Genomic DNA, 18196 nt, shown 5'->3' with positions numbered 1-18196 from the left:
AGAAAAGAAAATCCCCAACTAAGCTGTAAAGGTAATTACGAATTTTCATTACGTGCAATTGTTTTTGAAGAAAAACTCTGTTGTAGAGACAATTTATTTATGTAATTGCAAGTCTTTACAGGCCTAAAGTAAAAATTGTATCATACATTAAAATGCGCATGCGTAAGTATCTGGTGTAAGATAATAACAGATTGCATGTGTTTGGCTTGTTGGCACTTGTTACCTCAAATATCAACGCACTTTGAACGCCTTCTTCGATAAACGTTTTTGCCATATTTATTTTATATATGGCCATACATACTTTTATTTTTTGACTAGTTTCCTAAAATCTTTACGCATAAGTCACTGCCAAGGTGAATTATGCCTTTTTTTGGGAGTTTTTCGTTTTTGCGTGAGTTGATTAAGTGTCTTGTGTATAAAAATCAAATCTATTTTCTTGATGACTTTTTTTTTGCAACAAACGCCTACTAATTTATTTGGCTTGAAAAAAAAGGAAAAATGTTTTATTTGTGGGCTATTTATTTATAGGATTTGAAAACTATATTCAGTTGGCCTTAAGCAGTTTATGGGTTTTTGTATTGTATAATGAGTTCATTTAAAAAGAAAATGTACTTTTTCATTTGAATTTTCAGGCGAAATTTATTAACGAATAGAAATTATGTTAAATTTGTTTGGAAATTTACTAAGGTGATTTATTTACAGTCTTAAATGAGTGATATATTTGCAATAAGTGCTTTAAATTAGAAAGGTTTTAAATAAAGGTTGTCCCTAAGTTTAAGCAACATTTGATTTAAATAGAATTCACTGAAACATGGATACATTTTGTCCAAGATCAAACATGAACTCATTTCGTAATGAAATCTAACACCAAACATGATCTGAAATCTAACATGGATTCATTTCATACTGAAATCTTACATAAAACATGGATTCATTTCATACTGAAACCTTACATCAAAGATGGATTCATTTTATACTTAAATCATACATCAAACTTGGATTTATTTCACACTAAAATATTACATGAAACATGAATTCGTTTCATACTGTAATCTTAGCCAGAACGTGGATTTATTTCATACTAAAATCGTACATCAAACATGGATTCATTTCATACTAAAATCGTACATCAAACATGAATTCGTTTCATACTGAAATCTTAGCTAGAACGTGGAATCATTTCATACTAAAATCTTACATCAAACATGGATTCGTTTCATACCGAAATCTTTGCTTGAGCGTGGATTCATTTCATACTAAAATCATAGCTCGAAGATGGATTCATTTCATACTAAAATCTTACATCAAACATGGATTCGTTTCATACTGAAATCATACATCAAACATGGATTCATTTCACACTAAAATCTTACATCAAACATGAATTCGTTTTATACTGAAATCTTAGCTAGAACGTGGTTCATTTCATACTGAAATCTTACATCAAACATGGATTCATTTCATACTAAAATCTTACATCAAACATGGATTCGTTTCATACTGAAATCTTAGCTAGAATGTGGATTCATTTCATACTGAAATCTTAGCTCGAACATGGATTCATTTCATACTAAAATCTTACATCAAACATGGATTCATTTCATACTGAAATCTTAGCTTGAACGTGGGTTCATTTCATACTGAAATCTTACATCAAACATGGATTCGTTTCATACTGAAATCTTGGCTAGAACGTGGATTCATTTCTTACTAAAATCTTATATCAAACATGGTTTCGTTTCATACTGAAATCTTGGCTAGAACGTGGATTCATTTCTTACTAAAATCTTACATCAAACATGGTTTCGTTTCATACTGAAATCTTGGCTAGAACGTGGATTCATTTCTTACTAAAATCTTACATCAAACATGGTTTCGTTTCATACTGAAATCTTGGCTAGAACGTGGATTCATTTCTTACTGAAATTATAGCTCGAACATGGATTCATTTCATACTGAAATCTTACATCAAACATGGCTTCATTTTATACCGAAATCTTACATCAAACATGGATCATTTCATATGGAAATTTTAGATCAAACATGGATTAATTTCTTACTGAAATTATAGCTCGAACATGGATTCATTTCATACTGAAATCTTACATCAAACATGGCTTCATTTTGTACCGAAATCTTACATCAAACATGGATCATTTCATATGGAAATTTTAGATCAAACATGGATTAATTTCATACTAAAAGCTTACATCAAACATGGATTCATTTCATACTGAAGTTTTACATCAAATATGGATTCATTTTATATAGAAGTCTTACATCAAACATGGATTCATTTCATACTGAAATCCTAGCTCGAACAGGGATTCATTTCCTATTGAAATCATACATCAAACATGAATTTATATCATGCTGAAATCTTACATCAAACATGTTTTAATTTCATATTGAAATCTTACATCGAACCTGAAATCTTACATCAAACATGAATTCATTTCATACTGAAATCTAACATCAAACCTTGATTGGATTCTTACCTTTAACACTAATGCTGGCAAATTGAAATCTGACAAATAATGCAACAATTAATAATTTAAATTTTATTTCTCACTCACTCCAGTCATCTTTAATTTTACAATTTACATGATACCTTTTTTATCGGCGCACTCCTTGGCATAAAAATACTCATAAACACATATTTATAACATTCACCCGATCTCTTATATCTCCCCAACTGCCTATAAAATATATTTTACTGCAACTTTTCTTAACAGAAAAACATAATTGATCGTAAGCTTTAAAGCTTTTTTTATGATTAGCTGTGAAAATCGTTTTTGATCTCTTGATTTTTTTGTTTTCAATTTCTCCCTTGATAATTTATTTATTATTTTAATGTAATTTTGCTTGTGTAAGCAAATATCATAATGAAAACTACATTAATGGCATTTTATCACTTAACGCTGATAATAATTTCCAAAGAAATTAATTTCAAACTGAAAACTAAACTAAAATAATATAAACTGGAAATGTATAAGTAACAACTCATCCACTTTCCACGGGCGTCATAGTTTATACGTCACATTTTTTTTGTTTGTACCGGTGCTCGCTGTCTCACTGCCAAACTGATTAAAATCACATAAATTCATTTTGTGTGTGCGTTTTTTTGCTTTTCAATTTTATTATTGGTTTCTGATTTTATTTTACTGATTCATATACAAATCACATAAAAGCCATTAAAATGCGTACGTTTTATAAAGTAGTTAATGAAAAATGCGATCGCTGATCGCCGGGGAAATAGTGTGTTCACAAACCAAAAATGAAAATGAAACATGATGTTGTTTGTTGTTATTAAATACCAGTTGAGGTACAACATATGTATAGTGTTTAAGTACCTTGTTTTTTAGGCCTTTAAATGGAAATTTGCCATACATTTGCTTGATTTTACTTTTGCAATTCGAAATTCATAGCGAAAGACCTGCAGAACGCCACAGGCTTTTTAATGCTTTTTTGATTTGCTGGTAAATTGCTGGCAATTTTGTTGCTGTTGTTGGCAGTGTGATCGCTGCACTGCAATGCCTAGCTGCAGCTCGCTAAAAAAGGCGTTTGTATTTAAAGTGTGTGTGAAAATTGTTATTAATCGTAATCATGTATTGTGTGCGGGGAATGAATGAATAAATGAATGAATGATTTTTTTTTTTTGAAAATAATAAGAAATTAAGTGAAATAAATAATGTATTCCAATATCGTTTGATGGCGATTTGCTTACACGAAACGTGAAATGTTTGTAATTATTTAAATATTTCATTTTCGGCACTTTTGTAGGAGGGCAAAAATATAAATAATCGGCACCATATGAAAATTTAATTGCAACTATTAATTCTGTATTTATTTTACATAATAATGATAATAAAAAGCTTTTAAATTATTTTGGTTTAATAAAAAAAAATTAATAATTTCCAAGAACTCAGTGGAAAAATAGGCTTAAACGTTGATTTCTCAGATCAATTGAGTACTCATAAATAGGCAAGTTTTGATCAGTTATAAACTTTTATTCAATATTTAGTAGTTCGTAGTTCTGATATTTTGTATCAAATATAAGGATATTTTATGAATTCAATAAAAATTCCCTCTTCCCTAATTGTTCTAAATAAATAATTTCGATATAAATATGTTCGCGTGTGATTAATTATCTCTGCTATTTATTTCCATATTTATTTAGGTATTTACCTAATAAATACTTAATCTTTTGCTTATTTATTATTATCGTTTACATTATTTATTCAATATGTTTATGCTTTTCTAATCATTTTAATGAACTACAGAAATAATTAAATCAAAATAAGCATAAATTTTATTTAAATATAATTTATAATAAATAAATTCTTTGGAACTCCATTAAAAATAATAAAATTTAACTGAGCGGCCGAACACAAGAACCTCTAAATAATATAAATAACAACTTAAGTTTGCAAAATTTAAATTAAACAAAAAATATGGCGAGGGGTAAAAATCATGGAGAAAAGAACACATGCAGTGTTTAGATCAACAAACTCAAAGAAACGAAAAATGTAAACGAAAGTTGAAATTCTAAAATCCGGCAAATACGAATATTATTTTCACTACATTAGGGAATTATTGGATTTTAAAAGATTGGGGTATACTGTAATCATAGATCAAACGTGGATTCATTTTATAATGAAGTCATTGATAAATCATGGATTCATTTCATAGATCATTTTATACTGAAAGATTAAACATGTATTCATTTCACTCCGACATCTTAGATCAAACATGGATTCATTTTATTCCGAAATTTTACATCAACCAGGATTCATAGTATCATGTTGAAATCTTAGTTCAAACATGGATTTATTTCATTCTGAAATCTTACATCAAACCTGGATTGATTTCATATTGAAATCTTGCAACAAACCTCAATTCATTTTATATTGAAATCTTCGGTCAAACTTGTATTTATTTCATACTGAAATCTTAGATCAAACATGGATTCATTTCATACCGAAATCTTACATGAAACTTGGATTTATTTCATACTGAAATGATAGATCAAACATGGATTCACTTCATACTGAAATCATAGATCAAACATGGATTCATTTCATACTGAAATCTTAAATCAAACATGGATTCATTTCATACTGAAATCTAACATCAAACATGGATTCATTTCATACTGAAATCTAACATCAAACGTTGATTCATTTCATACTGAATTATTAGATCAATCGTGGATTCATTTCATACTGAAATCTTAAATCAATCGTGGATTCATTTCATACTGAAATCTTAAATCAAACATGGATTCATTTCATACGGAAATCTTAAATCAAACATGGATTCATTTCATACTGAAATCTAACATCAAACATGGATTCATTTCATACTGAAATCTTAAATCAAACATGGATTCATTTCATACTGAAATCTTAAATCAAACATGGATTCATTTCATACTGAAATCTAACATCAAACATGGATTCATTTCATTACAAAATCTTACATCAAACAAGGATTCATATCATGTTGAAATCTTAGTTCAAACATGAATTCATTTCATTCTGAAATCTTAGGCCAAACATGGATTAATTTCATTCTGAAATCTTACATCAAACCTGGATTGATTTCATATTGAAATCTTGCATCAAACCTTAATTCATTTCATATTGAAATATTAGATCAAACATGGATTCATTTCATACCAAAATCTTACATGAAACTTGGATTCATTTCATACTGAAATCTTAAATCAAACGTGGATTCATTTCATACTGAAATCTTAGATAAAACATGGATTCATTTCATACTGAAATCTTAAATCAAACATGAATTCATTTCATACTGAAATCTTAAATCAAACAAGGATTCATTTCATATTGAAATCTAACATCAAACATGGATTCATTTCTTTCCAAAATCTTACATCAAACAAGGATTCATATCATTCTGAAATCTTAGGCCAAACATGGATTAATTTCATTCTGAAATCGTACATCAAACCTGGATTGATTTCATATTGAAATCTTGCAACAAACCTCAATTCATTTTATATTGAAATCTTCGGTCAAACTTGTATTTATTTCATACTGAAATCTTAGTTCAAACATGGATTCATTTCATACCGAAATCTTACTTGAAACTTGGATTTATTTCATACTGAAATCATAGATCAAACATGGATTAATTTCATACTGAAATCTTAAATTAAACGTTGATTCATTTCATAATGAATTATTAGATCAATCGTGGATTCATTTCATACTGAAATCTTAAATTAAACGTTGATTCATTTCATACTGAAATCTTAAATCAAACATGGATTCATTTCATACGGAAATCTTAAATCAAACATGGATTCATTTCATTCTGAAATCTTAAATCAAACATGGATTCATTTCATACGGAAATCTTAAATCAAACATGGATTCATTTCATTCTGAAATCTTACATGCAACTTGGATTTATTTCATACTGAAATCATAGGTCAAACATGGATTAATTTCATACTGAAATCTTAAATTAAACGTTGATTCATTTCATACTGAATTATTAGATCAATCGTGGATTCATTTCATACTGAAATCTTAAATTAAACGTTGATTCATTTCATACTGAATTATTAGATCAATCGTGGATTCATTTCATACTGACATCTTAGATCAAACATGGATTCATTTCATACGGAAATCTTACATGAAACTTGGATTTATTTCATACTGAAATCATAGATCAAACATGGATTAATTTCATACTGAAATCTTAAATTACACGTTGATTCATTTCATACTGAATTATTAGATCAATCGTGGATTCATTTCATACGGAAATCTTAAATCAAACATGGATTCATTTCATACTGAAATCTAACATCAAACATGGATTCATTTCATACTGAAATCTTAAATCAAACATTGATTCATTTCATACTGAAATCTAACATTAAATATGGATTCATTTCATACCGAAATCTTGCATCAAACATGGATTCATTTCATACTGAAATTTAACATTAAATATGGATTCATTTCATACCGAAATCTTGCATCAAATCCGGATTCATTTCATTCGGAAATCTTAGGCCAAACATGGATTAATTTCATTCGGAAATCTTACATCAAATTTGGATTAATTTTATATTAAAATCTTGCACCAAACCTGAATTTATTTCATATTGAAATCTTAGGTCAAACTTGGATTGATTTTATATTAAAGTCTTAGATTGATCGTGGATTCATTTCATATTGAAATCTTAGATCAAACATGGATTTATTTCTTACTGAAATTTTAGATAAAACATGGATTCATTTCATATTGAATCTTAGATCAAAATAAGATTCTTATTTTACTCTACAGAACCCACCAGAAAACTAGTATCACTTCGTAGTTATTTCTACTTCTTTCTTTTTTGTATCACTGTGAAATCTGCCAGTATCCTTTAAGCATCAGTTTTTAACAATCAATATTTTACAATTCCAAAAATCTACCTGCTTCCATACATATGTTACAAACCCTATGAAAAATTCTCTATACCCTTATCAATTAAGGTAGGGAACATTTCAAAACAGATACAATCAATCGCTTAAAATAAAAGCAACTGAAAAAAACATAAACACAATTCTATTGTATGGAAAGTAAAGTTAAAGAAGGAACAAAAATTTATAATAAATTTAATCGATTTTTGTGGTTTGTTTTATAAATTTTACTATTTATTATCTTATCGCTTAAATACAGACAAAAAAAAAAACGCAAGCATATGAAAAACATATGTAGAGGTATAAAAATATTTATTTAACGAAAGAAACAAAAATATCTATAATTTTTACACACTCTCTCGAAACACAAAACAAAAAATTCAACAAATTTCAATATTCAGACACATTTGTAAAACAGAAGTTGCAAGAAAAACATTAAGGAAAATTTTTAAACTAAAATGTTTGTGTTTTTTTTTATAAAAACTTAAATGGAAATTTGTGTTAAACAATAATTAATAGCTGGATAATTAAAATAATAAAATTGTTTTAGCAAAAAAATAATTAAAAGAAATTTCAAAAAACCAAACAAGGCAAGTGTTAACTGCTACGTTTATGGCATAAAATTCAAAAAAATAAAAAAAAAGTATTTCTGATGTTTGCTAAATTGTATAAAGTTGTGAAAAGTAACAGCTTTAATTTATGTAAAAAGTGATTTTAAAGAAAATTCATTAATTAGTGTTAAAATTAAACAAAATATTTCACTTAAAAAAAGTAATAATTTTTATACAAATCTTTGGAATGGGGCTGAATTCAAAATAGTTTTTTTTTTTTCTTTCTTTTTTTATATTACGTTAATGTTATTATTGTGTTGTGAATTTTTCTAGAGAGAGATTTTTTGCGTGTAAAATAACAATTAAAAAATTGTTTTTTTTTTATAAATTTTATTTAGATATATATTTTAGTTTGTTAAATTTTATATATTTATTCAGTCAGTCACTCAGTTGTTGTTTGGTTGTTTTGGTTGTGGTGATGTACAATTGTTGTAAGCGATAGAAGAAACAACACAAAAGTTTGTTATTTAGCACAAGCTCGTATCTAAAATGGTCTGTTTTGTATCTCTATGGATGCCAAGCAAACATAATCACGCCGAAATCACTCATTTACACACACAATGAGTACGTTGAGTACGTACGTTTGGCCGTCCAATTTAACATTTTGAAAATATTGTACATAGACAACATCTAATCGCGTTGCGAATAAAAACATTTACTACACAAAATAATAAAGAAAATCGTTAAAATAAATAAAATCACGAAACGCCAGTGTTAAATTGGTTCAAAAACTATAAAAGTGTGTGTTTTTAAAAGGCAAATCTTACTCATTATAATTATAATGAAGAAATAATTCAAAATTTATAAAAGTGATTCATGTTTTTTATGAAATTTTTTTAAATAATTAAGATTTTAAAAGTGTAGATATTAGAAAAAATATAACTTAACGATGCCTAATCCTTTTGAAAATAATCCTATAATTAAAAAAAGTGTAAATTTGAAAAAGAAATTCATTACAAATGAAGTTTAAAGAAAAATCAAAAAATTTTAATAACAGTATTCTCCTAAGATTCTGTTGTATGTTAGCTCTTAAATAATAATAATTTCAATAGTGTAAACCGAAAAAAATAACTGAAGCAGTGTTTCAAAACTCTTATAAGTAACAGAATTTTAAATGCGTAAATCTGTTTTAAATTATTTAGTATATATTTCGAAGAAAATAAACAAAGTGTTGCAAATTTTAAATGTTTACCAAAAGAATTCAAATATTTATATAAAACAACGTTTAATTAAAAAAGTAAATAACAATTAATTCACTATTATCTTTACATACGGACCCATAAAGGGAATTAACACAACGAAATGGTAAATAATTAAAATTCTATATAAATAATAACACTGTGTTACAAAATTAAACTTTTTTCAAAAATAAAATGTACTAAAGTTAACATAACACATTTTTCTTAATCAAAATATATTTCAGAAATATGAATTTTAAACCTCGATTGGTCCGCAATAGTGTGAAAAAGTCAAAAAATTCATAATCTTTCGCCTTTAACATTGCTATATACAAATTTCAAATGAGATACAAGCAAAGGTTGTATAGAATTAATTTTCAAAATCAAATTAAATATGAGGTTATCAGCGCAAAAGTGGTGTAACCCCAATCTATTTACTTAGGGATATATTCAACTTACACCACTTTTGTTATATTATGCTCAGTACAAAAACGATTTTTTCAGTCCCATCTAATTTTAAATTCCAAAAGATAGCTTACCCCACTTTTGTATTAATAGTTGGTAAAAAAAATAGTGGGTTACACCACTTTTGCGCTGATGACCTCATATATTCTCTTAACCATTCCATTCAGCAGGAATTAAACATATTGAAGTCATTACTTTAAGAATTAATTCGTTATTGAATCTTTCAAGTTTGCTTTAATTCAAATCCATTTGAAAATAGCTTAATAAAATTTGTTGAATGATTAGGGGCCTGATTCAGTAAAATGAAAAGTAATGTTTTGTATGAAAAAAACTCAAAAATTATTTAAAAACTGAGTGATTTTCATACAGTCCTTCTAAATCAGGCCTTACATGATTAATGTGCTGTTTTTCTATAGCGAATGAGCGTTTTGAGTGGACGTTTTACATGTATTTTGTTTTTGTTACAATAACAAAACACATGTTAAATTTCCACTCGAAGTACTCGTTCGCTATTGAAAAACAGCACATAAGTAAATTTGTTTCAATTAATTTTGTAAATGTATTAAAACAAAACCAAAACAAATTGAATAAAGAAAAAATATTTCAATTCAATTCGTATTAGATTTGCATTAACAAAAATTCAAAGGTTGAATGAATTCTGTTAAGAACTAATTCCATTATGAATTAATTCAACAATGAATAAATTCTATTTAAATAAAATCCTTCGAATTAGATTTTTGAAATAAATTTATGGAGTGAATGGCTGACATTTTTTAATTCCGAATTAAGATTTTAGTGTATTAAGCTTAAATAGAATTAATTAATTAATTCAAGCCATGTGTATAAGTGCCACTTTTTTGGCTATCAAATTCCATTTAGTTTTGAACCCTTCTATAATTAAGACTGCCATTCTTCTCTACTTTAAAGTTCCTTTTATGAATGACCAGTATTCTCTTATTGACCGCAATTCTGAACAATTGTTTTTTGTTTTTCAATCGTGCCCCTTCACCTTCGTGAGTATAGTATACCATAAGTTTGTCATTTCGTTTTTAATTTATACAATATAATTTTCCGACCCTATAAAGCCATGTCCGTCTGTCTGTCCGTCTGTTTGTTGAAATCAATTTTCTGAAGACCCCAGATATCTTCGGGATCCAAATCTTCAATAATTCTGTAAGACATGCTTTCGAGAAGTTTCCTATTTAAAATCAGCAAAATCGGTCCACAAATAGCTGAGATATGAGGAAAAAACCAGGACAACCTCGATTTTTGACCTATTTTTGCCCTATATCTGGATTACTAAGGCATTAATATAGACAATAAGGATATCTATTGATAGATATTTCAAAAACCTTTGCAACGCCGTATATAAGACCACAGTAAGTTGGACCTGCAATGGGTCAAAATCGGAAAAAATGTTTTTTAACCTGAATTTTTTATTTCAAAAAAAAATTTAAAAGAAAATTTTTTTTTTTAAATTTAAACAAAAAATTTTTAAATTAAAAAAAAAAAATGTTTAAATAACAATTCGAAAAATTTTTTTTCCAAAAAAAATAAAAAAAAACAACTTTGGAAAAAAAATAAATTTTGTTTACCTAAAAATATTTGATATTTTTATTTTGAAGTATAAATTGGTGAATGGTATATAAGAGTCGGCACAGCCGAATATACCTCTCTTACTTGTTTATATTAAAAATTTCAAATGAGGCAATTGTACTAAGCGACAAACTTTGAAGTTCAGTGATATGCAAAGTATGACACTGCATTAGACTTTATCATCTTTTTGACTGCCAAATGAATTCTTCTACAATTGAAACTGTATTTCTGTATTCTTTAAGTTCCTTTCAATCGTTCCCCTAAAATTTCAAAATCATTCGAACGAATCAAGTCAATATCGGATACTCTGTTCAAAAGTAAAGCGTATCCCAGAGAGAGCGTTCGGCATCGATCGAAACAAATAGTAGTCGGACGGGGTAAGATCTGGACTATAAGGAGGGTGAGGCAAAACTTCCCAACCACTTATTTCTAAATAGTTTTTAACTGGTATTGAAACATCTGGCCTACATCATGTCTGGCCGCCTATTCTGGGCGTTTTTCGGCCAATGCTCGCTTCAAACGAATCAGTTGCATTCGGTACAGGTTCCCTATGATTATCTGGTCAGATTTCTGCAGCTCATAATAGATGGGACCCTTTTGCTTCCACCAATTTCCCTGCTTTTGGATGACTCTCAACGTTATGTTGTCATGAATTTGACAACAATCATCAAGGAGTAATGCCTTCAATTCTTGGTCTTTAAATATTTTTGGCTGGCCTGCGCGTCTTCGTGTCAAAATCAATACTTCTGAACCTCACATACCATTTCTCGCATGTTGAAATATTCACCATAAGCTTTGGTGAGCAATCGGTGTGCTTCGGCGGCATTTTCTTTCAAATTAAAGAAGTAACGCAAAACTTCCCACATATGACGTTTTGTAGGCACAAAAAAACTGTGTTGTTTACACTATAATGTTCAATAACTAAGTGCAAATAAATGACAGATATGTACCCTTCAAAATGACAAATTTCAAAATTATTAAAAACAAAAACGGCGTTCAGAAGATATGCCATCTATTGTATATTTCTCAATACTAAAAAATGTATGTGTTACATTACTTCTAGAATGGAGCATATATTCCAATTTAAAAACAAAAACAAACACAAAAGAAATCAAGGTCAACCTTAAAGTTTTCACATAGAAAAACTACTCGTACTTCAACTTGTTTAAATTATAAAAAATGTCATGAGTGAGTGTATATTTGTCAACATTTTTAGTAGATTGTTACAAATTACCATAAAATTACAAGCAAATGAAAAAATTTTGTAAATTAAATAGAAATTACACATTAACAAAATAATTAGAGCGAAACATGTCGTTTTAATTTTGGAGTTTTACAAAACAATGAAAAACATAAAAAATAAGAACAAACTAAAAAAAAGAGTTTTGCTAACATATAAAATTTAAACAAAACAAAGAAAAACAAACTTAAATATATATAATTTTATTAGCAACGGAAATGCAGGGCTATTTAGAAATAGCCCCACCATAATTAAAAATTGAAACTAAAACAAATCGAAATTAATACTCATATGATTTTAAGGCGAACTATTTTAACAATAAAATGATGTCAGAATTTGTTGGGTTTCGAAATAAATAAAAGATATTAAAAGCAAATACAAACAAAAAAAATGATTTATTAAAATAATAAATTTAAAAAAAAAAATGGTATGTTATATTTTTAAAACAGGAAGAGATAGTGTTTAAAAATTAAACAAAACTATAATTTTCAAGGACTTAATTTAAGATAGTCATTAATTAAAGTCAATAATTTATATATTATTATAATGCAATCTTTTCAACACTGTTAGTATTCAGTAACCGACTGTATTTTTTTTAATAAGCTGCTTTAGTTTTTATTCATTGTACATGCTAAAACTTCTTTAATACATTATCTAAAAAAAGATTCCTTTCCATTCAAATTTTCTATTTCTAATTTTCATTTTGTTTATTCATGTTTTTTTATTGCAACTAGTCAGCCATTCATTATCTCGAACATACATCTTAATAAAAAGAAACGCATTAAATTAAATAAAAACCCAATTTTTATTAAAAGTTTCTTTATTATTTTTAACTATGACAACAGTTTGTACGAGTACGTACCAAAAAATTTAAAAAAACACTGCAGTTTTCAAAAAAAAAACAAAACGGAAATAATTTATTTTACGAAAATATTTATGGTTACAAACTTACAGCAAACAGCAACAAGAAAATCAGCTAAACAAAAAAAAAAGTTGAAACATTAATTTGCTAAAATGTTTAAAAAGTAGAAAAAATATTGTAACTAAACAAACATTTAAGATTAAAATCTTTGGTATAGTAATAAAAGGAAAAATAAAATAAAATAATGTAATATAACCTAAAAATCTACACTAAGCGAAAATTTTGATAAAGAAATTTAAATAACGAAATCTGGAAATGAAAATCCGCGTAGTAAAATAAGAGTTTGAATGACAAAATGTCTAAAATATAAATTTGATATAAAAAAAGAAAATAATTGTCCCTGTTGGAATCTAACTCACTCATTACCATATATGCTTAATTTTTATAAACAATTAAAAAAGTTTCAATTGTCTCTCTTTATGGTACCTTAATACCTACAAATTTCATGTTTGCAGCTCAATTTTTATCGAAATTTCTAAAAGTACCATTAGAACAGCGAAAAAGCACCATTTGTTCTCCATTTATGGTACCTTCATACCTTTAAGCACCCTATCATTGATGCTCACTTCACTCACAGTTAAGTTAAATAATTTTAAATATTAAAAAAGTACCATTAGAAGAAAATGTACCAATTTCCCTTTAACCTCTTGAAAACTCGACAAGTTTGAAATTTCAAAATACTTTAAATTAGGTGGGACTTTTTGTGACACAAATATGTCTCAAACGATTCAAAACTTTATTTATTTGCTCAAGAAAAACCATTCTGTTTACCCGAGTTTACTCGAGTTACAAAAACATGCTGTTAGTTAATTTTTACACGACTTAAGGCATACATTTTTAAAATTTTATGAAAATTGACTTAATAATTTTAAATAAAATGTATTTTCCCGTTTTCATCGCTTTTTGGTACTTTGTTCCCCATTTGAGTTCATTAAACAGTTTATTCAAATAAATTTCAGTATCGTATTCAGTATCTTTAGGTAAACAAAATTAAAAAAAAAATTTCAATTTTTTTTTTTTAGTTTTTTTTCCAAATATTTTTTTTTAATTTTTTAAAATTTTTTTTTAATTTTTATCAAATTTTTTAAATTTATTAATGAAAAAAAAAATTTTTTGGTGAAAAAAAAAAACTTGTTAAAAAATATTTTTACCGATTTTGACCCATTGTAGGTCCAACTTACTATAACCTTATATACATCGTTGCAATGGACTTTGCAATATCTATCATTAGATATCCATATTGTCTATATTAATTACTAAGTAAGCCAGATATAGATCAAAAATAGGCCAAAAATCTCAGCCACTTGTGGGCCGATTTTCTAGATTAAATAGCAAACGAGCCGGGAGAATTCCCGATATATTGTTTGTAAGTTATTTGGGGGCTACGGAAAGTTGATTTCAACATACAGGCGGACATGGCTATATCGACTCCGCTATAATCCAGATTATATATTTATTGTAAGGTCGCAAATGAAAAATGTAGAAATGACAAACCCTTGCCACTCATGGTGAAGGGTATAATAAAGTACTTCCCGTTTTTACTCCTTTTTTTTGGTACTTATTCCCTCCTTTGAGATCATAAACATTTTATTCACAATAAAATATTTACATGTCTTTAATAAATTTGTGAATTTATAGAAAAAAAATTATAAAAAAATACTACAAATAAATTTCCCGTTTTATAGAGAAACATAGAGCGGAAACTAGAAAAAAAACTGAAACAAAAAAATGACTCAAAATAATCACACATACGAGTGTTGTTTTTGTTTTCACATAGTTTTTTCTACTAATAAATTCTCACCACTTAGGTTTTTTACAATAGAGTTAGGTTTTTGACAGTAGAGTTTCCGCTCTATGTCTATTCTCTATGATTTCAGTATCGTAGTTCACGATAAAATATTTACATGTCTATGTCCATGAGCATATTTTATGAAAAAAGTACCAAAAATAAATACAATTTTCAAAAAGTACCAAATTCTTATTTTTTTTTTTTGATTAGTAAATATAATTTCAAATTTATTTCTATGTTTAATGGTTTTAAAGATACAATAAAGGTGCAATAAAGGTACCAAAATATATTTTTTACGCTTTTTCTCAACAGGTTCGAATATAAAAAAAATACTAAATACTTGTGGATGAAGATGCATTTTAAATGGTATTATTAGTATTTATATTAGTTTAAAATTTATAAGGTTATCAAATTTACCCTTTTTTATCCCCTAAACATTCCCACAAATCCCTTCATAGAGCATCTATACGCCGAAAGGGGAACATATAGTCCAAATTCCATGACCATAGCTTAAGGCTGTGCGATAATCAGTCAGTCACTCAGTATTGACAGCAAGACATAATGACAACATGTCTACTTGTAATAATGAAAATATATCTAATTACAACATGACATCATGTCAGGGAATTTACGTCATAATGACAACATGTCATAGTGACAATATGTTACAATGACAATAAGTCACAATGACAATATTTCACAATGACAACAAGTCATAATGACAACATGGCAAATTTGCACAAATTGCTTTTTAGAGCATCTTTACGGCGAGAGGGGAACCTATAGTCCAAATTTCATGAATGTAGCTTCAGGCATTAGGCTGTGGATTGATGAATCAGCCAGTCCTCAGTGTAGATTTACAGCAAGTCATAATAACAACAAGTCTCTAAATACCAAAAAAAAATATAAGGACTAAATGTCAAACCAACTGTCACTATATATATTTTCTCAAAGTTGTAATAAATAAATAACTTAAGTTATTAATTATATCAATTTAATATAAAACACTTCCAATAAATACAAACTACAAGAAAGAGAAATCTCCAACACATAATTTTTCAAATAAAATTCAAAATTTATTAATGTGACAAATCAATTTACTCACTCACATCCACCTAATAACTCTATTTCTCCCGGTGCAAAATTGCAAACACCCATATTTTTGTTTGAATAAAAAGAGCAGTGAGAAAAAGTTACTTCAGATAGAAAAAAAAAACTATGTTTGAATTTTATTTGCTGTTTTTTCCATTGTATTTAACATTAAAAACAAGATTGGGCGTTTGTGATAATTAATGACAATTATTACAAACTTCAAACTCTAACTCCAAGATAACGACGTCAACCAGCGACGAACAAAAAACAACAAGAAAAATACTAGAAATAAAGTCAAATCAAGTAAAAATGCAAACACGGGCAGTCACAGACAGATGTACGGACGGACGGAGGGACATAGAGACAGACAGACAAACACATTTGGTCAGAAGCAACTTAAGTTTAGCCAATTAACGCAAAACATAAACGACATAAAACATGGTACATACTTTATTTGTTGTTTTTATTTTAGTATTTTTTTTTCTATTTGTTAAAAAAAGAAAAACATTAAAGACATTGACGACAAAAAAAAAATTAACAGAGAAGAAAAAAAAAACTGAACTAAACTCAATTAACTACAATTTAAGCTTAAACTTGGTGCGACAAAAAGTTATAGTTAGAAAAACACACTAACAAATACACATTCTCATAGCTCAGCTAATAGATTAAGATACACTCGCTCCCAGATAGGTACATAAACTTACACCACATACGCGCGTTATAAAGTGAAAACCGGAAAACGTGGAGACACAATTGTAGAAATTTCAACCAATAAGAAAATGGAAATGGAATGGAAATACTAATGCTTGGAAAATATAGAGCAATTTAAGGAAAGAGATTTCAGAAAGATTTTGGAAACATTGTTCTGAGAATACTAGATCTCTGAACTGACTGAAAAGTATATAATTTGTTTAAACTATCATAATATATTAGGACATTATGACAATATGACCTAATAGCAGACCGTTTGAATCCCCCAAATATATTTAAGAAACTCTTATTTTGATTACTTGACTTGTTGGTAACATTTTAAATGGGCCATCTGACATGGCTTGAGTTTATTATGACATCGTTTGTATGATCTCTATGATCTCTCTTCACGAGGTCTCTTATCAGTCATATTGTCCTAATATATTTCGACTCGGCAGCTCGGCTTATTTTTTGTTTAGGACATTATGACTATATGACATGATAAGAGAAGAGACCTTGTGAATTGACCAAATATATTACAAAATTATAACAAAAATGTTAATACAAAATTTCTCACAACAACTTTGTTATTGTTCTAAAGTTCCGACTTGTTATTAAAACCATTTCTAGAGTCCACCTAAATGTCTTTACAACTTCATAAGTGCACTTGAAAAATTTCTGGAAAACGTAATATTATGTACCTTCTATAAACACTCTATAGTAGCAATTCTAAAAGTGAACTCTCCATTAAATAAAAACCCTTATCAGTCTGTTTAAATATGATTGCAGTCGCAAACAACTCCAGAAATCTTACTCATACGTGCTTTATGTAACGTTCGCAAAATTGTTTTTATTAAATATCGTTTTATCGATTGATTAATTGTTATTATTTGCAAAAAAAAAAATAATAATAATAAAGAAGAACACGCAAATGAGGTCATTTTATTTAGCCAAAATGCCGCACTAGTCAAATTCATAAACTAAAGACGACCGACCCCCCTCTAAAGAAAACACAATCACTCAAAATATAAAAAAAGACGAGCGTCAAAAATAGCAAATTAAATATTTAATAATTAAAATTTGTTATTATCTTTAGTATGGCATAAAAATACAAACAAAACGCTATAAAAAGAAAGTGCTAAATTTAAATACATAAAGAACA

The 18196-nt window shown here is 27.6% G+C and overlaps 1 protein-coding gene across 4 annotated transcripts in view; it reads left to right on the top strand.

Moving 5' to 3' along the window:
- The window catches only part of klar (klarsicht), a 465338-nt gene that overhangs the window by 398066 nt on the left and 49076 nt on the right, over positions 1-18196 (top strand). The window contains exon 1 of one of the 4 annotated variants that reach the window (XM_065503783.1): positions 7925-8041. The exons of 2 other annotated variants lie outside the window; for them this stretch is intronic. Coding sequence is in view for 1 of the 2 variants with exons in the window: in XM_065503781.1 (XP_065359853.1) it covers positions 9365-9367 (3 nt within the window). In the remaining variant the exon portion in view is untranslated. Of the gene's footprint in view, positions 1-7924; positions 8042-9211; positions 9368-18196 lie in introns of those variants that run through there. One more of the 4 variants, XM_065503781.1, reaches the window with a different exon arrangement.

This window comes from Calliphora vicina, chromosome 3 (genome assembly GCF_958450345.1).
Source record: "Calliphora vicina chromosome 3, idCalVici1.1, whole genome shotgun sequence".
Classification (NCBI taxonomy): Eukaryota; Metazoa; Arthropoda; class Insecta; order Diptera; family Calliphoridae; genus Calliphora; species Calliphora vicina.
Note: the sequence above shows the minus strand (reverse complement) of the source record. Positions and strands in the feature narration are given on the sequence as shown.